General features: G+C 48.2%; 1 protein-coding gene across 1 annotated transcript in view; it reads left to right on the forward strand.

The window, feature by feature from the left end:
• The window catches only part of Adamts2 (ADAM metallopeptidase with thrombospondin type 1 motif 2), a 244,116-nt gene that overhangs the window by 138,040 nt on the left and 80,926 nt on the right, over window positions 1-25,150 (forward strand). The window contains exon 4 of the mRNA XM_017802958.2: window positions 8,566-8,768. Within this exon, the coding sequence (XP_017658447.2) occupies window positions 8,566-8,768 (203 nt within the window). The remainder of the gene's footprint in view (window positions 1-8,565; window positions 8,769-25,150) is intronic.

A 25,150-nucleotide genomic window follows, 5' to 3' on the forward strand; every position in this document is an offset into this window, starting at 1 on the left:
TGTCCTTGATCTAGAGACGGAGGGGCTGGGCTCACCCATGGTTACAAGGGGAACGAAAGATCTAAACATTTTGGAGCATAGTTATCAACTCTACCCAGGGAGAGAGGCTTCATGGGTGGGTAGGTGGGGGCACACATGGGTTTTTCACAGATGCGGGGGAGGCCGGGGAGGGGAGGGGAGGGGAGAGGAAGAGAGGGGAGGTAAAGGGTCTATGATTTCCTATCTTTTCCTCTTTCTGGTGGTTTTGCTGCTTTTTGGTCTCCGTTTACAGTGTTGGAAGCTCCCAGCAGAGAGCCAGTGACCCTGGCTGCTTAGATGTAAGGGTGGGCAGTGAACACAGTGACAGGAAACCCAGTGTATAGGTGGGTGCCTTTTGCTCATTGGTTTTCTGGAGACTTCTTGGTCTGTCTGGAAGGCTGAAGGCCTGGCCACCAGCGTCCGACTGAACCAGGGAACTGGATGCACGCTTAGTCCTCCTGCTTCTAGAATGACCCCTGCCCTTAACTATACTTGGAGCTCACAGAACAGAGACCCTTGACCACTTTTTTTCAAGGAAGCCTCCAGATTAACGCCAGTTGAGAAGAGGGATACAGGACAAAGGGGGAAAGTGACTCAAGCCTCTAACTCTCGAGTTCCCCCTCAATTCTAGATGACCCCTGGTACATCTGTGTCTTGGAGCTCTGGATGACTCTCTGGTGCAGATCAGAAGCATCCTGGCTTTCCCCTCTGCCAGCTTGGGGTTCAAGTTCTTGAACACATCAAGTCCATTACCATGAAAAGTACCTGATTATTGTCTCTCCCCTGCTCTCCCTGTGCTTGTAGAGTTGGGACCTTAAAATCCTCCAACTGGAACTTTCATGGTAATCCAGAAGGAGACAAACAGTATGTGTATGGCCAAGCCTCCATTTTTTATCCAGAAATCTGGATGTGTCCTTGGACCCTTTATTCAATCCCATTGATCTGTGGCTTTAAGACACTAGCACACCATATTATAATGAATCTGATTTTATGACATTGGCTCTTAATTTGAAGGTGCCCCTTCCTGGTGTTCTTTTTCATACCTGTGTTGTCTTCCATGTGAATTCTGGAATTTTTTGAAGCTTAATGATTCTTTGATTGTGATCGTGTTAAATTTATAGATTAACTTCAAATTTTGCAAACCAACTTCAAGACTGTATTATTTTCTCTTCCTTTACTGTGGTGTCTCTCTCTCTCTCTCTCTCTCTCTCTCTCTCTCTATATGATTTTTGCATTTTTCATTACCTTGCACATTCATTAGTCTTTCACTCATTCCTTGATATTCTGGGCCTTGTGTGGCTTTGACAAGCCTTTTCCTTCTCTCTGTTTTCTGACTGGTAATTGCTCTGGACAGGCAAGTTATTGATGACTGGATACTCACTTCATGTAAGATGAGAAGAGGGAGGTTTATCCTATAGCCACTCCTAGACTCCTTTGACGACTTCTTTGATTTCTTCTGTAGCTGTCAGTTAATTCAGATTCCCCACTTGAGCCAGCTGTTGGGCTTTATATCTTGTATTTAGTCTTTGTGTCTTAGAACTATGTTTTCACTCTCTGGCACTAAAGATTTCTTTGTTTGTTCATTTGTTTATTTGAAACAAGGTCTCCCTGTAACCCCAGCTGGCCTGGAACTCACTAAGTAGACCAGGCTGGCCTCAATCTCACAGAGATCTGCCTGCCTCTGTCTGCCAAGTGCTGGGACTACAGGTGTGCACCACCACACTTAGTACTAAACATTTTAAGGGACTTTGTTTTTACTGTAGTTTCTGATTTTGGTCTAGACTTTAGTCATTGTGAATACAATTTTTTGGTTTTCTTCATGTCCCAGTGTGTAGCCAAACTTCTTCCACGCATACATGAAATGGACTTGTTTTATTTTTTGGTGGTTTAAATACTAGATTGTCTTATGAATTCACATTCTTTCCGTCCTTCCCTAGTGTTTTTCTCTAACCATGATACTTTCTGAGCTAAACATGTGAAGGTGCACATCTAACTGTGGTCCATCTTCTGATGCTTGCTCAGAGCTCTGGTAGAAATCCAGTTTCCTCTCTCACATCTTCTCCATATCCTGTTGGCTTCGTAGCCCTGAGCACCTTGGGTTGTATTTTATTCTCATGCGTACAGTTAGGATGCCTCGTTTCTGTTTGTTGGCAATTACACACTGCGTGTTTCTCCACCCCATTTGCTTTCATCTTCCCATTCCTCTTGTCTTGATTTTTCCCTGTGTGAGTAATGTACAGCTGGATCTTGCTCCAGCCTGTGCTCTTCTCTTTGTCCTTCCCCGTCTGGTCTTCCTGGCCCTCCATTCACCAGCTTCCTGCCCCCCTCCCTTCTGGCCATGTTCCCATTGCATCTCGCTGCCATCACCCCCACCCTTCACAGCCCCAAGATTCCTGTAGGACACTGGGGAAACTGAGGCCTACCTGATTCCATGGCCACTGTCCCTCAGGAGCCTCCATCCAAGGGAGGAGAGGTGGATAATGCAGGAGCAAATTCACAAAGAGGCTAGAGTTATGCACAGTTGTCACTCTGTGCAAGAAAGGAAAAGGATGCTGTTGAGGGGAGGAGCTGAGGGAGGGAGCCTTTGAATTTAGGATGGGATGAGTAAGGGTCTTCCTGCAGAGGTGATGTTTCTGCTGCCCATGAAGGATGGGAGAAGTAGGGAGGCCATCCCATGGGGAGAGGACAGCAGAGTCTTCCCCGTCATAGAATAATGTGCTCCTCCAGGTGCCACCCCTCCCACACATACCTGATGCCTACTGTCCCCAATGTTTAGTTAGTGAGGGCTGTGGAGGAGACATACAGGGACTGTGCCATGAACTTTGCATTACAGTGATAAAATACTCGTGATAAATAACTTAGAAGGGGGAAAGGATTTGGGGTCCAGGTTTAGAGGTTTTAGCCGCTGGTCATGAGGACCTTTTGCCTTGGGCTATATTGTGGCAACACAGGACATCCTGGTGGGAGCATGTGGAGGAGGAAACTTTTTCTCCAAGGCCACCAGGAAGGGGCCCAGATCCCAGTATCCCTTTCAAGGTTGCCTTCTCAGTGAGCTAACATCCTTTACTATACCCAGTCTCCTAAAGTTCCCACTGCCTCTCAATAGTGACACCAGCTGGAGCCAAAGCCTTGACTCTGAGCCTTTAGGGGACTTCAAGAGCCAAATTCTATCAGGGACCAAACATAGCCTCCCCTTCCACAAGCTCTGAGCCCAACGCGGAAGGGAGGCAAGGGACAAAACTGGGCTGCCTTCCCACTGGGCCTGTTGGAGGCTCCCACAGGGCCTGGGCAGGAGCTAACTCAAGGCAGGGGCAGAAGCAGAAAGACAAAGAAGCCACCCCAACAAAGGCAAAGGCATGCGCAGACCACCGGGCATTCTTGGCACTTCAGCCGTATCGTGCTCCTGGCTTTACAGACTAAAGCCCAGATTCCTTTTCTCCAGATGGAATGTGCTTGTTTCTGCCAATTTTGGTTTCCCCTAGACCAGAACTTGTGCTGCCGGAATACCAGGGATCCTCCAGGCCGCTTCAATAACATTGCAAAGGCCAGGTATGATAGCACATGCCTGTAATCCCAGCACAGGGCAGGGGGGAGGATTGCTGCTAATTTGAGACCATCCTGGTATACAGAGTAAGTTCCAGATTAGCCTGGGTTTCAGAGTAAGACCCTGTCTGAAAATCAGTCAAACAAACTAACAAAAACCAATGCTGGGAACATGCCCACAGTTTACTGTGACATGTATATTCTCATTATAATACTCTAGTATTCCAGGCCTAGAGAGAGGGCTCAGAAGTTAAGAGCACTGGCTGCTCTTGCACAGGACCTGGGTCCGATTCCCAGCACTCACATGATGGCTAACCACCACCTGAAACTCTAATTTCAGAAGAGCTGATGCCTTCTTCTGACCTCTGCAAGCAATGCAGGGTGCACTTACACACATGCAGGCAATACACTCATACACACAAAGTAAAAATAATAAATAAAATATGGAACAGTATTCTGCTCTTTCTAAAATAGAATCATTATCTTCTGATTCCCAGCACTCACATGATGGCTAACCACCACCTGAAACTCTAGTTTCAGAAGAGCTGATGCCTTCTTCTGACCTCTGCAAGCAATGCAGGGTGCACTTACACACATGCAGGCAATACACTCATACACACAAAGTAAAAATAATAAATAAAATATGGAACAGTATTCTGCTCTTTCTAAAATAGAATCATTATCCTTTTATTACTGTTGTAGGCAGGGCCCCATGTAGTTCCGCTGGCCTCCGCCTCGTTACGGAGCTGAGGATGACCTTGAATTCCTGACCCTCTGCTTCCACTTCCTGAGTGCTGGTGTACACCACCATAACCAAGTTGTGCAGTGCAGGGGATCCAACCCTCCTAGGCAGACATTCTACCAACCGAGCACATCCCCAGTTTCTGACACATTCTTTTTAGGATTTATTTTTGTCTACGTGTGTGTCTATGTGTACATGAATGTATGCCATATATGTGCAGGTGCCCACTGAGACCAGAAGAGGGAGTCAGATCCCCTGGAGATGCAGTTCCAGGCACTTGTGGTGCTGGGAACTGAACCTAGGTCCTCTGGAAGAGGAAGTACTCTTTACCTGAAAGCCAACTCTCCAGGCCCCTGAAACCTTATTCTTTGAGGAAAAGCTCCTCCTCCCTGGCAATTTGGTTTGGTGGAGCCACTTAATCTTTCTGCTCCTCTAATCCTTTGTTTTTTTGTCTTAGTCCATTTTATGTTGCTGTAACAAAATACCCGATGCTGGATAATTTATAAAGAACAGACATTTATTTTGCTCACTATTCTGGGAAAAAGAAAGTTCAAACACCATGGTGCTGGGATCCTGGCAAGTGCACCCCTGGCCATACCACAGCATACTTAATGGCATCGTGTGGTAGAAGTCTATGAGAGTGGAAGATGGCTTGGTAAGGAAGGAAGCAAAAGGGGAGGGGGGGAGTCCATGTTCCTTCCTTTAATAACCACTTGTTTCCTGAAGGAACAGTCCAGTCCCATGTGGTAGTGCTGGTTCATTTACAAATTTGTAGTCCCTATGGTCTAATTAACTTTCCCTAGGCCACACCTGTTGAGATTCTGCCATTGCAATGCTACTACATGGGGACCATGCCTCCAGCTCACAAACCTTTGTGGGACAAGCATAGCCCTGCTAGAACGGGATGATGATGTGAGCAACAAGCAGCCCCTCCCCTGTGTGAGGACCCAGCAGAGGTCTGTTACTGGGAAGGGCTGGGCACCTGTCCTTGATCCAGAGCTGTGTCCTAGAGGGCACTTTAGGATGCTGGCAGGTGCAACCTCAGCCCACAGGCTATGTAGGTGGCTGGCTGCCAGGAGCCACCCATTCCTCTACATGGTGACTGCCTCAGTCTCCCCTGGGCAGGAACTCTGTTTTCTTCCTCCCTTCCTCTTTCCAGTCTGTTGACCGACTCTCAGAGCCATTCCTTTGCATCTAGAGACCCTAAGCCAGGGATTGGGTCTTGGATGCACTTCCTGCTGTCAACCTTTGCCCCAGACATGAGCGAAGAAAGCTCCAGATGCCATCTGGAAGGGTCCCCAGGCACAGGGAGTACCAGGAACCAAGCCTCTTTTGTTTACTCATTTGAAAGATAGTATCCTGTGATAGCTTTCTTTGGGGAGGGGATTCATTGCATCAGGGTGTGGCTGCTCAAGTCCCTGTTCTCTTTCTCTGGCATCTGTCAGCCCCCTCCCTAGGGGACCAGTGATTTCTCCTCATGTGTCTGTGTGGGGACTGCCATAGAGGAAGAGACCGAGGACAGTAATATCCTGTTGCCTCAGCAGGAGATTGACGGTGCTGACAGCTCTTTACCCAGCCTGGTCCAATAACAGGGAATGGGACAGAGGGCCACGTGAACTGTAGGCCAAGGACCAAGTTTAGAAGAAGCCTTTAATCAAGCCGGCAACCCAGCACTGGGGGGAGGAGGGCAGGCCCCGAAGGCCAAGGCCGTTGTCAAGGAGGTCCAGGACCTTTTTGGAGCTTGTTGCTGGCCAGCGCTCCCTGTAAGAGATGGATCTGCTAGGCCCAGAGTGTAGCCTGGGTCAAGGTCGAGACCATTGTGAGGAAAATGGAAGTGGTTCCCATGATTAGTGAGGTGGAATATCTGTCTGGCTGCCATGGGACATGGAAGGGCAGAAGGGCAGCTGGACCAGGGCTCACGTGGCCCCAGATCCCACAGCCTTGGCCTGTTCCTCTGCCCTAAACTTCAGAGAAGCCAGACTGCTTAGAGAGGCTGACCCCAGGAGCCCGTCTGTCTGTCTTTGCCTACTTTGCCCCTGGTCTTTAGAACCTCTCAACCAGCTGGGCCTTGGGGTTGATGTTCCAGAGCAGCCCCCATCACCATGAGAATAATTCCAGCAACAATAAAACCTTCACTGAAATTAGCATCTGTGAAGCATCTTTTTGAAAGCCTCCCTGGTTTGCCTGGGCCTGGTACACAGTGTTTAGCTAAACAATAATGCCAACCTGAAAGAACAGCTTCAAGACACACCCCAGCCCAGCTCCAGCCTCACAGTGACCCTCAAACCCTTACAGTGGATGTGTGGAGGGGTCAGTGTGTGCTGCCTTGGGGGTTAGGGCATGTCGGGCACCCTCTGCGGTCCTGGGGTGGGAGCAGGAAAGCATTAGGCTGCTCTGGTGACTTGTCCCCGCACCCTACCATGCCCTGCCTTTAAGTATGTCCTCAATTCCTAATCCTGGGTGACCTCAGCTGTGGCCCCTTCTCTTGATTCCTCAGGAGAAACTGGATGCTCCAAATTGTTTTCAATGTGAAATCTTCCAATTTTCAAATACTGTCAACCAAGTGAGTTATTTTAAAAATACCTTGTGGTCCTAAGGAGCACCTCTGCAGTCTGGCTGTGCCCCTGGGGCAGCCCATGTGTGACCCTGAGCTTGATCAGTGCTGAAGGTGGTGTCTGGATCCTTCCCAGGGGAGGAATTTTTCTTTGTAAATTACCATCTTTTTTGCTTCCCAAGGTGGCTCTGAAGGTGAGCTGGCCCTGCTTGTTGAAAACGCAAAGAAATAAACACATAAAAATAGAGGAGCAATCCCTCAAGCCTTCTGTCAGGTTTAAGTCCCCAGCATCTCCTTTGGGAACATCAGGAATGGCCCTGAATCATCTCCAGGCAGCTGAGAACAGAGGTTTTCAGCTCTGCACCCGCCCTGCCCACAGAGCTGCAGGTCACATCCCTATGCTGAGTGCCTGCCATGTGTGTGCTTATGTATGAGTGCACTGCATGTACATGTGAACATGTGGGTGTGCACTTGATATGTGTGTGCCTGAGTTTATGTGTATCTGTGCCTGCTTATGTATATTACACAGATTGTCACATTCGGGGTAAGCTGTAGGTAAGAAACTTCAGGCTGGGAGTCCACCATGTGACTTCTGTCAGATCCTCATCTGTATCTGAAGATGCTCATTGTGTGACTGGGTGAAGAGATACACCAGGGGCTGATGTGGGGAGCAGGACCCGATGCCAAGCTGCCCTATATCTTCACAGGTGGCCACCTTCAGGCTCCCTCTGGATGCCTGGTTCTGTCCCGCCTGTGAGAAGCAGATGGGAACAGTGGCAGAGAGCACAGCTATAAGGCCATTAGGATGGCATCTTAGGCTTTGATCCTGAGGGAACTCCTCGCCCCAACCCTGATCTGAGACCCCCTCAGGCATCACTCCTCAACATGGCCAGGTGCTGACCTGTGGCAGGTGGTCACTGCCCTCCAGGGAAGTCTGTGAGAAGTGCCATGAGATGGACTCCTGTGGGTCCAAACAATTCCATCAGCACTGTGGGGGCACAGTTCCCCTGGTGAGGGAGGAGCCAGGCATGGAGGTCCTGACCCAGGAGCAGGTATCAGACTGTTCTCTGCAGTGAAAGACTGAAAGTTCTGGGAGGAGAGTCAGGCCTGAGGGGAGACTATTTGTCTCACACTACCTGAGTTGAGTCTAGTTTTCCACAGTTATAGAAAAAGGCTATGGCATTCAATAGATATATCAGCCTTTTGGCAGCTCTGAGCCCTGTAGTGTGTGAGTGTGTCTGTGGGTTAAGAACTAGAGCTGCTCACTCCCTCCTGGGTTTGCACTTCCGGGCTGCACGGGGTTTGTCCCAATGCCGGTGGAGCCTCTCACAGTGTCAGGAGGACACCATGGCCCCTGCTATGTCGGAGTGGTTCCCAGGTGTCAGGGAAAGAGCTGGCCTTGAAGCTACCAAGGTGTCAGCCTGAGTGCTGCTGAGTGTAAGGTGACTTGTCAGACCACTACTGCCCCTGTCTGGACTTCAGTTTGTTCTGTGAATGGGCATGATGCCTGGGTTTAGGGCACTATGAGTTTTAAATGAGTGGTAACCCGGATGCCTAGTGGGTGCCCAGGTTCAGGGGCTCACCACACTGTGAGTTTTAAATGAGGATTCCTGACTGGTGCTGAGTGGCACCCAAATAGGCTGTGTCTTTCTGTGATGTCCCTGGTGGGGCCTGGGCTGCTACTGAAGACACTGTCTTCTCCTTCCAGGAGCCTCCCAGGGCAGCCTGGACAGCCTCAGCCGAGCCCTGGGCGTCCTGGAGGAGCGAGTCAACAGCTCACGGCACAGGGCACGCAGGCACGCTACGGATGATGACTACAACATTGAGGTCCTGCTGGGCGTGGATGATTCCGTGGTCCAGTTCCACGGTCAGGAGCACGTGCAGAAATACCTGCTGACGCTCATGAACATTGTAAGTCTGGGCTGGATGGGGCTTGGGGTGTGACTCTGGGCAGGGCCAGTGCATGGGGGCTGGGCTTGAATGGGGCTGGGAAAGGAGGCTTGGGTGGGTCCATGGGATGTAGGGCGTTGGCAGACTGGGCTGGGTTCTGGGGGTATCAGAATGTGGGTGTGATGGTTAGGGTTAATCCTCAACGAGCTGTACTCTAGAGTCACTTGGGGGAGGAATCTCTGGGTCTGCCTATTGAGCATGGTCTGGAGTCCATTTATGGAGGTGGAAAACTCCACCATTGTGGGTGGCATTGACCCTGGCTTCCCCACTATAATGGACTGTGCCCTTGAACTATGAGGCAGAATAAACTGTCACCCAAGTTGCTTCTGTCAGAGTATATTATCACAGCAACAGGAAAGAAACTGTAAGGCATCGGGGCATGGGAGGATGGGCTGGATTCTGTGCAGGGCTAAGCTGACAGATAGAGATGGGTGAAGTCTTCCCTGATCAGATCACGGTGGTTGGCTCCCCCAAGCCCTGCTGGGAAAATAGTGGTAAGAGGGAAGACCAGGACATGCTCTCGACCGTGTGGCTCCTGGGTGGAGTGTTACGAGGAGGGGTACTTTGTTGGGAGAACGCGGGCTTACAGAAGCCTAGAGGTTCTATAGTAGTCGATCTTGTCAAGGCATGTCCTTCTGGGGCCTACCTAGAGGTGGGCACTCAGGGATACAGAGATAGGCATAATTCTGCTTTTCTGGATCAGATGGCGAACTCCCGACGTAGACCCCAGACTCCCCAAGGCCCTGGTGAGAAGGGACAGAAGGGAGGGAGGGAGCTGAACGCTGGGGGAGATTCCCACCTGAGTGGTTTCCTTCCTGTTTGTTGCTGTGGCTACATCCATGGCTTCCTCACCATCTACCTTCTCATCTATAAAGTCCTGTGTATTTTCACATTTCATTCTGAAGAATGCTCATCCAGTATTAATTTTGAAAAGTACCTTTAATATAATAATAATACAACCATAATCATTGCAATTTATGTGACCCTTGGATGTGGCTATAATAATAATAGATAATAAAACCGTGATGTTACTATTAATGATCTCCTAATATGTGCCACTTATGCAATATCTTAGGACATTTTCACACCAAGCCTACAAGACACGTAGATAGATAAATTTTATCAGCTTTCAAGGTGTGTGTTACTCCCCGAGGATCCACTGCCAGTCAACTCAGAAGGAAAGAGGCAGGGCTTGGAATTAGAGAGTCTAGGTGTTCCCCCAGGAATGCGACTCCAGTCCTCTGAGCCTTGGAGTTCCCATCATTACAGTGGGTGAGCAGTTTACCTCTCAGACACAGTAATAAGGTTTAAATGACATGAAGGAAGTGAATGAGTAAGTCTCTAAATAAGGTAAACACATTTTCAACTTCTAAATAAAGTGTGGTTTTGCTCATGTGACAGTGACAGTATTTGATGTAGAAGCAGCTCATGAAGTGTCATTTTTGAGAAGTCCCCAATGACCTGGACTAAAGGTGGGGTATCCAGTGATGTCATGAGGCTGATACAAAACAGACCTGGTTCGAGAAAGTCTAGACAGTGTGCTTCTGTTCACCCCTGCATGCCCCCATGGTCTAACTGTAGCACCATTTTAGCTAATGATAATGAGATGATTCATTTCTAGAAAAACACTGGGAACATAAGAATTCTTACATTGAAGCAAGTCTTCATTTTATCATCAAGACAACAAGAAGGATTTTAGGAGACAAACTGAGGAATCCAGAAAGAGTTCGTAGGTTGTATTTTCTGTGTTGTACATATGGGCACTTTGTGCACGCAGCAAATGTTTGTTGATGGAGTCCTTGTCCTCATGGTCATGGTGGCGAGTCCTTCAGCTTCGAAGGGTGAGGTATAGAGTCAGATGAGGGGGAGGGGTGTCAGTAAGGCTCTGCCCCTCATTTAAGCTCTTCCTGCCTCAAGAGTTCAGTGTAGATGGGGAAGATAAGTCCCCTGCAAGCTGCGAGCATGATGTTGCACTGACAATTTATATCCTATGTCCTCATGAGAGTGTGAACCCAGCTGAGGGAGGGGTGTTTCAAGGCTGGTGGAACCCTCTGTGGCTTTGAGGAAGTGTGACTGTACCAGAGGATGACCTTCTAGAATAGTGCTGTAATGGAGCTGCAGGTGTTCCTAAGCTACATTACAGTTATGCCTGAATTAAGAAATAGCTTGATTCTTAGCCAAGAGTATACCTGAACTCTGAGAACCTGTTCCTTCAGGTGTCTCATGGAACTGTGTTTTCCAGCCAGACCTCTCTCATTCTTTATTCAAACAGTATCTCCAGCATGAATTGGGGAAGTAGAAGCCTTTCCCACCCTGATCAGAGAAACTCAGCCTTTAATACCCAGGCCTAGAGTATCACACACAACTGCAAACAGACTTCTCAGTTTCTCCCCCTGCTTCCAATGAGGTGAGCTCACTGCTTCCAGAGCTTTGACATGTTAATCTGGAACACCCACACTCATGGGTGGAGGGTGAGGTGGGGTCCTGAGGGATCAAGGTCAGGTGCCTAGGTCAGAAGAGCACATGGTTCAGTGAGCTTGTTCACATTGTAAACAGTAACTTTTTGTGGGTTTTGTTTTTTTAAAATATATTTATTATTTTTATTTTACATATATGGGTGTATTGCCTGCATGTGTGTAAGTGCACCCATGTTGTGCAATGCCTGAGGAGATCAGAAGAAAGAGTTGAATTCCCCTGTAACTGGAGTTACAGATGGTTGTTAACTGCCATGTGGGTGCTGGGAATCAAACCCATGTCCTCTACAAGAGCAGCCCAGTACTCTTAACTGTGGAGCCATCTGTCCAGCCCCCAACAGTAACTTTTTGGTTGCAAGGTTAAGTAAAGTCTTTTTAGTCCAGATCATGCTCACAGTGTAAAAGTCATTCCTGCACGGAGCTTTCAGGGACAATTGGAATCCCTTGTCCTGCCCTGTGCAACTTCGCAGCCACTCGCCCAGCTCTGGAGTCCTTGAAAGTGGCTGGTGCAAGAGAAGAACGGAATTTAATTTTTAACCTTTTTTCCAATAGAATTTTTTATTCTGATTAACCTTTTATTGTGATAAAAAGTAAGCCAGGACTGGGTCTGCAGAGATGGCTCAGTCACTGAAGTGTTTGCTGCGTAAGCACAAAGGCCTGAGTTCAGATTCCCAGCACCCATGCAAAAAGCTGGGTGCACACCTGTAATCCCAGTGCTGGGGAGGAGCCTGGGGCTCGCTAGGTAGCTAGCTGGCTGAGTGGGTGAGGTCCGGGTTCAGTGAGAGACCTTGTCTCAAAACATAAGGGCCAGAGAGATGACTCAGTGGTTAAGAGCACTGGCTGCTCTTGCAGAGGACCTGAGTTCAATTCTCAGCACCTACATGGTGGCTAACAACCATCCGTAACTCCCATTCCTGGGGATCCAATGCCATCTTCTGACTTCCATAGGCATTACACAACATGGGTGCACTCACATACATGCTAGCAACACACTCATACACATAAAATAAAAATAATCTTAAAAATTAAAAACAAGGTGGAGAGAGTAATAGAGCAGGACATGTGACTTCCTCCTCTGGTCTCCAAGTGTGCACACAACATACACATGTGTGCATATACCACACACATGCATATAGTCACATACATGCATATACTCACAAAATAATAAATTAAGTAAGGTGGACAGCAATCAAGGAAGACCTGATCTACACGCACACACACACACACACACACACACACACACACACATCTACACGAGAGGACAAATTCTGTATGATTTCACTTCTTTCATGTATTGAATCCCAGCTACTTGAGAAGTTGAGGCAGGAGGATCACAAGTTGAAGGCCAGCCTGGGCAACTTAGTGAGACCCTGCTTCGAAATAAAAAGTGAAAAGAGGGCTGTGGATAGAGGGCTGTGGTAGAGGGCTGTGGATAGAGGGCTGTGGTAGAGGGGCGTCCCTAGCATGTGAAAGGGCTTCAAGTCTTAGCACCAAACAGTACCAATAGCAAAAACTATTATGATAAACATGCAGAATGTCTCCATCTTAAGTGCCCGGTCTGTCTGTTAAGGACATTCACATGGATGTACAAAGGTCACCACCACCCATCCACAGAATGCTTTTCATCCTGAGACACTGAACCTCTGACCGTCCATTTTACTTTCTGTCTCTGTGAGTTTGATCCCTCTGGATCCTCAAAGCAGTGAATTCATATATCTATCCTTTCAGAACTAGCTTGTTTCATTTAGTGTGATATCTTAAAGTCATTCATATTGTAAGATGTGCTGGTATCCCGTGTGTGTATGTGTGTGTGTGTGTGTGTGTGTGTGTGTGTGTGTGTTGAGTATGTATGTATGTGTATTGTTTTGCCTTGTTTTGTTTTTGATACAAGATCTTGCTATGTATCTCAAGCTGGCCATGAAATTGCTCCGTAGCCAAAACTGTCCTCAAAATAATGACACCCTGCCTCCACCAGGCATGCACCTCCCCACCTGGCCTTCCCTTCCTTCCTGAGGCTGAATAAGATCCATAGACACATTTTGCTTACCCGTTCAGGCACTGGTGGGCACCTAGGTGTCCTCTACCTCTGGGCTGTTGTAACTAAGGCTGCTGGGAGCACGGGTGGATGGATTTCTGTGCATGACTCTGCTCTGCACTCCTTTGGATACAAACCCAAGAGTAGAAAGGCTGAATCATACGTTAATTCTATGTTTAACTTTTAAGAAACCTCTATACCATTTTCCACAGCCTCTGTATCATCTTACATTCTCACCAACAATGCGTGGGATTTTCAGTTCTCCACAGCCCACAGCACTTGTCCCGTCAAGAGTGGTCACCCTAAAGGGGACTTATAATCTGCACTGAGGTTCAAATGCCAGTGTGGCCAGTGGCAACTGTCCCGAGCAGTGCAGTTCTGGATGATGTGTGGGCTAGGAAAGCCTGCTATGCCCACCTCTGAACTTGATCTTGGGCACTAAACATGCAGCCTAAATAGCCTTTGGTGTGTGGGCCTCAAGCCACAACCCCAAATAGCCCTCAAAGGCCTGGTCAGTGACTTGTCATCCCTTCTTAAGTCCACAGCTGGTCCTGGGTTTCCCAGAGCTGGACCCAAAGTGGCCGTGTGGCATTGGGCTGTGGATGTAACTCACTTGGTAGAGTGCTTGCAGATGTGCATCTGTGGGCTCCAGCTGTACTCCAGGTGGGTGTTGATTGGCAGTGAGAACATTCGGGGCCAGCAGGGAGGTTCAGGGACAGCCTGGCTGGCTGCTGCCAATGACCTGGCTGTTGTGTGAGAGACTTTTCCTGGGGAGACAGACCAAAGAACGATGGTACCAAAGCCCAACTTGGGGAGTCCATGAGTTTTTATTGGGGTTACTACGAGTAAGGGGTTACCTACAGGAGCAGGGAGGGCTCAAAGACAGCTGCACCACCCACTCCAGCCTGGGTAACAGCTCACGGAAGTTGCAACGCTGGGACTCTCACAGCATGCAGGCAGCGGGACAGACCCGAGGAGACTCTCCTGTCTGCAGCCCCCCTCCCTTAATTGTTGATTGCTTCTATCAAGCTAGAGATAGGCCTTCCAGAGTCTTCCATGTTTCAGCTTTCTCAGACATGTGACATTTGTTTACCTCATGGGTTTCATGAGCCTCCCCCTTCTTCCTGGAGGGAGTGTCAGTTTGGTGAGAACTGTCATATAACACTGGGCGTGAGGGACAGGCACAGCCCAGCCCCTGAGGACCACCACCAAGCCTTGGGCAGAGGGTTGGTGGAGTTGCAATGTCAGAGACCCAGGAGTGTAGGCCAAGAAAGGGAGGCTGAGGTAGGTGGGGTACAGACATGGCTTCATTCTTGCAGTTCTCCTGCCTCAGTTTCCCCCCTCATCTAAGATGACTTCCGCCTGGACAGTCCACTCTGAGATCTTTGGAAGAGCCAAGGTGGAGACAGGGAGCTGGAACAAATAGTTCACACTCCCACGTACTCCCCTCAACTGCCCCGCCTCCCCACAGCTAATTTGGGACCATGCGCTAGCTTTGTCTAGTGGTCTTTATGAATGGCAATGTCAGGTGTTACTTCTTGATCAAAGCAATTAAGAGCTCTGCTCGCCGCTGCCCGCTTTCCTTTCTACAGTGACTTTGGAATACACATGTCCTTGTAGGTATAGCTGGATCAAACAAGACAGGACTGCTCAACCTCCACTGGGCTATGAATGTGAGAGAGGACACACAGCAGCCTTTTTATGTTCAGCTACTGAGATGACTCCATGTTACTGCAGCACAGCCCATGTGATACTGTCCAATCCATGACTCTCATGCATACAGACAGCAAATGCTTATCGAGCATCTACCACATCAGGGAGCAAGACAGGAAACAGTTCCCTTTACTACATCTTCTGGTGAAAAGTCACACAGTGTTTAAGGGGAAAACAATATCATGTCAGATAAAGATAAATGCAATTAAAATCATTATGAAATGGAGAGAGAAAAGAGTCAGGGAAATAACACTGGAGCTGAGAAAGGAGTCAATGAGAGAAGAGCCGAGGCAGAAGGTTCCAGGAAGAGAAAGGCCCTGAGGTCAGCACCTTGGAAGAAATGTAAAGGGTTAGTATGATAAGCAAGAGCACAGGCAGGAGAAAGTGGAGGTGAGCCAAGCTGGTTACCATGGCCATGTAAATGTGGCATGGGATTGGATATTATTAGGGGGGGATATGCATGTGGGGGGGATGAATACCTCTTCAAGCATGTGTGTGCACATGTGTACATGTGTGTATGCGCCTCCATTCATGCCAGAGGCTGGCATAATGATGATCCCCTCTATTACTATCCACTTTATTTTTGTTGAGACAGACTCACTGAGCTGGAGCTTGCCAATTCAGGCAGACTAACTTGCCAGCGAGCACCTGGGATCCACCTGGCTCTGCCCACCCCACCCCCCTATACTGAAGCACAGGTGCACACTGCCACACCCCACTTTTTAAATGTGAGTGCTGGAGATTTGAACTCAAGTCCTTATTCTCACCCAGCAAGCACTTTACCCACTGAGCCATCTCCCCAGGCCCTGGACCCAATACCAAATGGGAAGTCATTAAAGATCTTCCTTTCTGTATTCATGACAAGACATTTTATTCCCTTTTTCCTTTTTTTTTTTAAAAAAAAATATATTATATATAACCTTTAAAAATATCTCCATTTCATCATTAAAACACACAGTTTCATACAGAAAAATTCACATTTAATGCAATTGACATTAAGATGTTTGCACATGCGTTTCTAATCTCTATATATCTGATTATTACTAATCACAGTCGGTTACTTTCTGAGCTCCTTGGCATCTGAGCATGGATATAAAGTCATCAGGTAGACTTCGATGGTAATGTTTTTCACATCTACTATTTTTTTATCATTATTTTTTAAATTTTTAATAACTACATGATTAGAAGAAGCATTTCACTACAGATTTAACATATTCAGTAACACACTCCAGAGCAAGAGTACATCTCGTTTACAAGTGGGTACAAGTTTCTAAGATCACAGTTGAATTAATATAGTTATATATTATTGTGCTCAGTATAAGCCCTGTAAGACATAAAACTGAATGAGTTTTTAACCTTTAAAAAAGATCTCCATTTCATTTTAGAATATATTCTTCCTTGCAGAAAAACTCTTTTTTTTTTTGCTACTAACACTGAGATGTTGGCACATGCATCTCTTATATTTTGAATGTTTTTATTTTATGTATATGAGTGTTTTGCCTGTGTGTATGCAAGTGCACCACATGTATGCAATGCCCCTTAGGGGCTATTGATAGTTATTAGCTGCCATATGGATGCTGGGAACCAAACCTGGGTCCTCTGCAAGAGCAGCCAGTGCTTTTAACTGCTGAGTCGTCCCTCCAGTCCCTTGTTCCCTCTTTACATAGGAAAGTGTATTACCACTTTCTTTTCTGTTGTGGCAATAAAAATAATGGCAAAAGCAACTTAAGGGAGAAAGAATTTGGCTCCCAGTTCCAGAGCACAGGACTGGTGAAGAAGGCACGCAAAAGAACTGTGAGGTCACCAGCAGTCAGGAAGCAGAGAGAACAGGAAATGGGGAAAGGCTGTAAAACCACAAAGCCCTCCTCCAGTGACATAGTTCCTCCAGCAAGGCGCCACCTCCTAAAGATTCCATGGTCTCACCCAAATCGCACCACCAGCTGGGATCAAGTGTTTACACTCATGAGCCTGTGGGGGCCAGTTCTCACTCAAACTACAACAGAAAGTGGGAATTCATCTGTCTGCTGCCCCCTTCATCTCCGACCCATTGGGGGTGCGATGGGTTTGGGATGTCTGCTGAGCATTTCATGAGACCTTCTTGGCCACAGAAAGAACCCTCGGTATTGAGACCGACCTGCCCAACTCATACCTGCCTGCCAGACCCAGTTTCTTCCTCATTCCCTCCTGCAATCCAGAAGTCTTTTTTTTTTCTATTCATTAAAACACCCTATATTTAACACAGATAATATATTATTTATGCTACAAAATTAGAAAGAATTTGTATAGATCTTTCCATATTTTCTCCCAGCAGTTCATCTTCAAGGCTTCATTTTAATAACTGTGGAACGGGGCAGTGACAGTAACGCATGTTTTATGTAGCTTGCTGTTTGCATAGCGTTTCTGTGAGGCAAAGCAGGTGTTCCTTTTAGAGGTCAGAGGTGCCGTCCGCTGCACTGTACATCCTTAGAGCTGAATCTGTCCTCCAGCCTTAATTATTCCCTAGGCTGAGCTCCTGAAAACGGAACCCCTTGACAGGTATACACATTCTCTGGTTTTCTATTCTAGAATATTCCCTGTTATGACTTCATCATCTATTCCTGCCCCACAGAGAAAAGATCTCTCTCTCTCCTACTTCCAATTATTAGTTACAACTCAGATATGTTAATACTTTTTTGTAAGCAATTTTGTCAGTAGTTTCATCACATGTGCAGGTCAGGAGACAACTTTCAGGAGTTGGTCTGTCCTTCCACCATATGCATCCCTTGGACTGAACTCAAGTCATCAAGCTTGGTGGCAAAGCACGTTTCCTTCAGCCACATCTAGCTGGCCTTTGTTGCAAGTTCTGTTTATTTGATGGAAAAGAGATTGCATTGTAAAACACACGTATATTTTAAATCAGAGACATTTTTGGGTATGCATGGTTTAGTCGAGTTCTTTTTTTACTGCTCTACTGTTCTAAAGCGTAACCTTTGTTCTGTTTAAGAGTCTTCACATTGAAATGGGTTAACTTTGTGTGTCTATGTGGGGGAGGTATTTCCCCACTTTTGCTGTTTGCCTTTTGTTTGTTCTGCTCTGAATAGACTTTTATGGATTTCATTAAAATTGTTTTATTCATTTTTATTTTATGCATGTTTTGCCTATATGATGTATATGCAGCACATGCATGCAGTGCCTACAAAGTCCAGAAGAGGGTGTTGGATTCCCTGAAAGTGAATGGTTGTTAGCCTCCATGTGGGTGCTGGGAACTGAACCCAAGTCCTCTGGAAGAGCAGCCAGAGCCCTTAACCACTGAGCTGTCTGTGCAGCCCCAGCGGCTTTCATTTTCGGGCGTAGTCAAGATCTCATGATTTTTCCCTTCCCAGTTTCCCTCTAGAGTGATGCACTTCATGCTTTTCACTCTGGCCCCAGAAATTCATCTTGTGAAGTTCACCCCACCTGTCCCTGGTAGTGACTTCCCAAGCCCTTGACCCTCACCGACTGCCTGACTGTTCTGGCCACACCTGTGTCAGCCCCAGTAGCCACAGGCCTAGCTGTCTCCCCATGTATGAAGGACAGAGGGAGGATTCAAAGGAGGAAATTATTCCTATCTTGTTGCCACAGAAATCATCAGGGTATTACAGTGTCAACACAGTTTGGGTACATAACTCCGGGGGTCACTGAAAAATGAAAATATCAGATTTTTGTTCAAAGCACAGTGGAAAAATGCAATAAATGGTACATATAGGGTCAGCAAAATGGATCTGTGGGGAAAGGTGCTTGCCACCAAGCATGCCTGCCTAAGTTCAGTCCCTGGGACCCGCATGGTAGAAGGAGAGAACCAACCCCCAGAGTTGTTCTCTGACCTCCACATGTGTGTAGTAGCATGCCCATGCTCATGCACACACACATGCACACAAAATAAATACATAAAATGTTTTCTAAAAGGCACAAATAAAGCCTTTTCTTCCTCCTTCTCTGTCTCTCTTCTTTCTCAACTTACCAACTTATTTCTTAGTATCCATAAGGAAAAATTGGAATTTTAAATTATCAGCATGAAACATCTTTATACTATGCAATGCTCATTTTAAAAGAATTAGGTCTTTTAACTTGCATTGAGTATCACCAGAATTAAATAAATGTGTATTTGTTTTATTTTATGTGTATGAGTGTTTTGCTTGCATATATATAAGTGCACCCATGTCATGCAAAACCCATGGAGGCCAGAAGAGGGCATCAGATCTCCTGGAACTGCAGTTACAGACAGTTGTTAGCCACTATGTGGGTGCTGGGATTTGAACCCGTGTCCTCTGGAAGAGCAGCCAGTGCTCTTAACCGCAGAGCCATCTCTCCAGCCCATAAATGAGTACTTCTTGGCTCCTGCTCAGAGGGATACCATGAGCTGAGCAAGCTTGGGTGAGCAGAGCTGCCACAGTCCAGAAGGATGAGGGAGGAGGAGAGGATCCTCCAGGATGGAGCTGTCTTAAGGATCGCCCCCTCAGGTGTGGCTACCATCAGGGTGAGGGAAGACCCTTATGAGTACCCTAGAGTCTCCTACCCCACAGCAGTTCAGGGTGCATCCACTAGGGTCTGACAGCTTCCAGAACTCTCTCCTGCCTGCTGCCCTGGGAAGCACACCTGCCTCTGGCTCCTGGTCCCTGAGGGTGCCTAGGGAAGCCGAGCCAAACACTCCTGCTTGCGACTGGTCCACCTCTCTAACCTTGGTGTCTTAGCCCATTTTCTGTGGATAATAGCACAATTCCAGGGACTGGGAAGGTTAGAAGGGAGGTTTATATGGGCTCACGGTCTGGGCCCAAACTGAGGGACCATGTCTGGGGATGGCTTTCTGGCTGATGACAGCATTCTGTGTCAGTGCAGACCGTCTCACCATAAGGGACAGGGAGCATGTGTGTGTGCATACATGTGTGAGGGGTGTGTCTTCTGGTCTCGCCCCACATTCTTATGAAGCCACCATGATTCAATCACAGTCTTATCTGACCCCAATCACCTCCCAAAGGCCCCACCTATATTTCCACGTCACACTGGTTTCCAGCTTCTTAATACCTCACAACTGGGATCAAACTTGAGTGTGAGTTTCAAAGTTGAAATATGCAAGGACAGCACTGGGGCAGGTGATGGAGAAGGGCTCCACCCTGCTCTGGTTTCATCATTGCGTAGACTGGGATACATGGGAGCCTCATGTCTGCAAGACTCAGGCTGTGGCTACTGCTCAGCAGACATACCCACTCACCACCACCCTTGAGTGAGACAGTGACCACCATGTCTGCCCTGGGCTGCCACAGGCCAGGTACACCCAATGACCTTGACTCTTCCTGGCATTTGTTCCAGGGTAGCCGTGTGAGTCGAGGTGCCCATTGTCCTGTGGGGCTTTACTTATAAAACACAATGTGGAGCTGGGCGTGGTGGCACATGCCTGTAGTCCCAGCACTTGGGAGGCAGAGGCAGGTGTATCTCTGTGAGTTTGAGGCCAGCCTGGTCTACATAGTGAGTTCCAGGACAGCTGGGGCTACAGGAAGACCCTGCTTCAAAAAGACAAAAACACACACTGTGGAAGGTAAGATGGTGGCATGTCCCCTGACAGCTGCTGTACAGCATGCAGTCCATTGGGGTCCTCGCTCACCTGCCAGAGTGGTCTCCACTCCCAGTTCTGACTAGGAAAAGAAAGCTGAGCCTCACGGGGTGCACTGGGTATGTTCTGAGCCTGGGGCTAGACTATGGGGTGGCAGTTGTACTCTCTGAGGCCTCCTGCACCATGTTTGAATTTCCTCTATCCATCACCTTTAGGGTGCTGGCAAACCCCTGTGAGCCTCTTCACCCTGGGCTTGGTGGCTCTTAGCTTAGTCAGAGAAGCCAGGACTCCTCAGAGACTGGATTCATCCATTTTCTGTTACTGTAGCAATACGAGAGGACGGGTACTTTATAAAGGAAAGAAGTTTTTCAGCTCTCAGTTCTGAGGGTTCAAAGGTGGTACCAGTCTCAGTTCAGTTCTTGTGAGACCTGATGGTAGGTGGCAGCACCAGGGAGTGCATGAGAGGGAGAGATGACATGGTGACACAGAGTCCAGAGGGACTGGGCTGGACCGGGTGGCTTCTGAGGACTGGAGGAATCCACAGAGTAAGAACCAAGCTTCTAGTACACCATTGGAAAACTTGCCACATTGAAGCCAGGACAGAAATAACTGCCTTAGAGCTGCCGTTCTTCCTTTGAGACCCTGGGGGACCATAGGGGCTGACGTCGTCCATCCAGCCCTCTGCTCTGTCATAGACACACTTTGCTCCTCTTAGCCAACTGCCCCATGGCTTCTGGTCTGCTCGTCCCAGACTCTGAGTGCAGTTTGACCTCCAGCCCCTAGGCCTGTCCCTGAGGACTGGGGGCTCCCCTCTGCCAGGGCTTCCCATAGCCCAGGGCCAGATACTTCACTGCTGGGTGCACTGCAGCTCACTGTGGAGCAGGTGCTCCTGGCTGGGATGTGTTCCACTGAGCCTAGGCTGTGCTGCTGCTTCCTGAGCAAGTCTCAGCTTGCCAAGTAAACATTGTGGCAGGGCAGTGGGCAGCCATGGACTGGGCCTGGAGGGCTAGTCTCCTGTGCTAGCATGTGGCCTGCATATGTGTGGTACTCTGAGTCACCTCACTGGGCACACATTTCCCCAGGGTCAGCTAAGTGGGAGGCAGGGACGAACGACTTCCAGGAAGGCTAGAGCAGTTTTGAAACGGCAGCTGTGCCTTCCTGAGGCATGGGGTCCATTCTGGGAACTGCATCCTTAGGCCATTTTGTGGCTGTGCCCATTTGAGTGAGGGGTGGCCCCAGGCTCTGCCTATGGATCCAGATTCAGAACACACCTTGCTAGGCACACTTTCTCCACCTGGGTAGAAAGCGGGGAGCATGGGGACCTTAGACTGTATATCTGAGGTCTACAGAGTGGATCGTCAGAGCACCAGGAAGGACTCTGAGGAGGGGGACCATGAGGTGGTCTCTTGGTGCAGAAGTGTGCTTAGAGCTATTTTAGAATGCTTGGAAATTCTTTCCTAATTCCAAGCCAAAATTCATTGGAAAAAAAAATTATGAAACAAGTCAGTAACTCAAATACAATTTTTTTAAATCAAACATTCTAATACAATACAATTCAAAGATGCCCCAACTGGTACATGGCTGAGGAGTGATGGTGGGGAATATTAGGAGCCTTCGTTGGGGTAATTAAACCATTATATTTCTATAAGAGCAGAAAACTTTGTATGTTCAGTTAAAACACTGCAGTTCCAATCTGAGCCAAGGTGCCTCGGGCAGCATTCATGGGAATATACAGTATGATGACATGCACGGTACAGCGTGTGTCATGTGTTCAGAGCCAAGGCTGCGGCAAAGTCATGCAATGCAGCGCGAGCAGGCGCTGCCAGAGTACCTCAGATTTGTTGTGGATTTGATCTGGGACATGTTCAGGGATCTTTTACTGTTTTCAGTTTGGGGGGGGGGTTGATACAAGGTCTCCTTGTAGCCCCAGCTGGCCTGGATCTGCCTATGCAGAACAGGCTGGCTTCAGTCTCACAGAGACCCACTTGTCTCTGCCTCCTAAGTTCTGGGATTAAAGGTGCGTGCTACCACGCATGGCTTGTCAATTTTTTGAAACCCCTGATTCAGTTGTGCAACCCCACATGGGCTTGCAAGTTGCAGTTTTCAAAGCTGGGGTGTAGTGCACATAACTGATTGTTCCCGCTACACTTGCGTGTGACTGTTAAAGCACAGACACACGAGTGACACACACAGACTGTGACAGGATGGCTGCAATGCCATTAGTTGAGAGGACCAACTCAGGTCCCTCACCATCAGGGACCACAGACGTGTAGGTGGCCCATCTCTGTCTGAAACTGCATCTGGTGTATGAAAGTCATATGTTGTACATGCATTTTTAATTAATTTATTTTTATTTTATGTGTTTGAGTGTTTTGCCTGCATGTATGTGTGTGCAATACCACAGAGGCCGGAAGAGGGCATCGGATTCCCTGGAACTGAAGTTATGGACAGCTGTTAGCCACCATGTGGGTGCTGGGAATTGAGCCCGGGTCCTCTGCAAGAGTAGCCAGTGCTCTTAACCACTGAGCCATCTCTCCAGCCCTGTGTTTGTGTGTGTGTGTGTGTGTGTGTGTGTGTGTGTGTGTGGATATGTGCCCATGAGTGCAGGGCCCTCAGAAGCCAGACAAGAGTGTTGGATTCCCTGGAACTAAAGCTAGAGTTACGGGTAGTTTGAGGCATACAGCTTGAGTGTTGGAATGTGGCCCAGGCCCTCCTCTGCACATGGCAGCTGGAGCAGCCCTTTCCTGAAGGCCATCACAGGGACCTCACACTTAAGCTGAGTTTTACCTTTTTCTTGCTCATATCCAAGGCCCCCGAACACCACCTCCACCTCCCACCTCTGTCCAGTCCAGTTTGCTCAAAGGACTTCTGAGGTCACTTTGGAGATTCTTTTTCAAAGGATTGACTGAACTGACCTTAATCACCTTTTGAAAAAGCCAAGTAGATTTTGAGGTGAGCAGAACAGTAGCCTCCCACAGCTGTGTTAACTGCTTATCATCTGGAAGAATTCCCGAGTCTGCAGAACACCTCTTCCACTGAGGGCAGACAGGCTCGTTAGACCTGTGGAGAACACAGGGTCCTGGGGTCTTTTGTGGTTTCAGAGCTAAAGTCGTACCCTTTGATTCCTCATAGCCTAAGGAAGGTTCTTGCAGTGTGTTCTTAACAACTCATGTTCAATGAATGATCTCTCTCTGTGCCAAGACTCAGATACTTTTCCTCCTTTCTTTTCTAATTTAATCCAGAAATTGGCCTTAACTTACCGAAGGCTTGCCAGGGTTTGCAAACAATCAGTTGCTCACCAACTTTCAAGGATGCTGGGGCCGCATGGTGGTGGCGGGGAGGAAGGCAGAGTCAGGGTAAGAATGATTTCTATTGGGCTTAGGGAATAGAATCTCATGAACTGCAAAGCAGCCAGGGCTCTTGTTTCTTGCAGAAGGGGAAAACTTGTCTGCTATGGGACTCCAGGCCAGGGGGGACACATTTGATTTGGGAACTGGCCACATCACAGGGGAAGGAGGTTGGTAGTTCAAAGCCCTCCCCTCACCTGGCTTGTCCCATTAGGCCTGAAAGTCTGGCCCCGTGTGTCAAAGGAAACCCCACTGTCCGGATGGCTTGGGGGATGCATACAACACTTATAAGAGGGCTACTACTAAGTGATCAGGTGCTGCTGGATACCAGGCAGCAGCCAGCATGGGAGTCTGTGGGCTACAAGATGGGTGGCAGAGACCAGGAGAAACCATACCCCTGGATCCTTAGTTCTCACCTGGGGCCATGTAGGAATAATCATACCTGGACTGCCAGGTCTTTTTCTTTTCTTTTTTTAATGACTCTGGAAACCTCCATGGAAATCTAATTATTTTTCAATATGGGCTACAAATTGAAATTAAGAGCAAGTACTGCCCAAGTGAATCAGAGCACAGCTCACAGCTGCAGGGTCCACCAGGAGGTCCAATTGCTCCTTCAGGCTTAGAGGGAAGCAGGCAACAGGGCCTCAGATGTGGGGACAGTTAGCAACACCTCCTAGGGCTGCTGTGGGCATTGCTTCAATTAGATACCACAGGTGTGCTCTGAAGGTGTAGGGTATGTGGAGCCCCCCTCCCCCTGGTTCCTGAGCCATTGTGTCTTACACTTCCTGAGCACTAGGGCATGGGGGGAAGCAACATGTGTCCCTGTACTCTCAGAGCAGGGGCCCTTTCAGGGGCAAGGTGGGGCCTAGAAATGGCACTAAGGGTGACTGAGGTGGCTAAGACAGGGCAGGCTCCCTACAGTCCTCTTCAGCTCCTAACACAGATGGCTCCGGGTGGTGGAACAGCACACGCAAAGGCCCAGGAGCATCTCTGTCTCCCAGTGCACCATTTGGACCTGGCTGAAGAGCTCTGGGGAAGAGGCAGGAGATGAGGTTGGTTTGGCATGTAGAAACATCTCCCTAGGGAAACATGGGGCTCTCCCCTTCTGTTACTAGAAGGAGGAAAAAGCTCACACTGACGGAGGTTTAACACTGGGTAGGCTGTGTAGGAAGGCACTTTACAGACATACTAGTTGCTTTCCCAGGTAT

This window comes from Nannospalax galili, unplaced genomic scaffold (assembly GCF_000622305.1).
Source record: "Nannospalax galili isolate Female #2095 unplaced genomic scaffold, S.galili_v1.0 scaffold1206, whole genome shotgun sequence".
Classification (NCBI taxonomy): Eukaryota; Metazoa; Chordata; class Mammalia; order Rodentia; family Spalacidae; genus Nannospalax; species Nannospalax galili.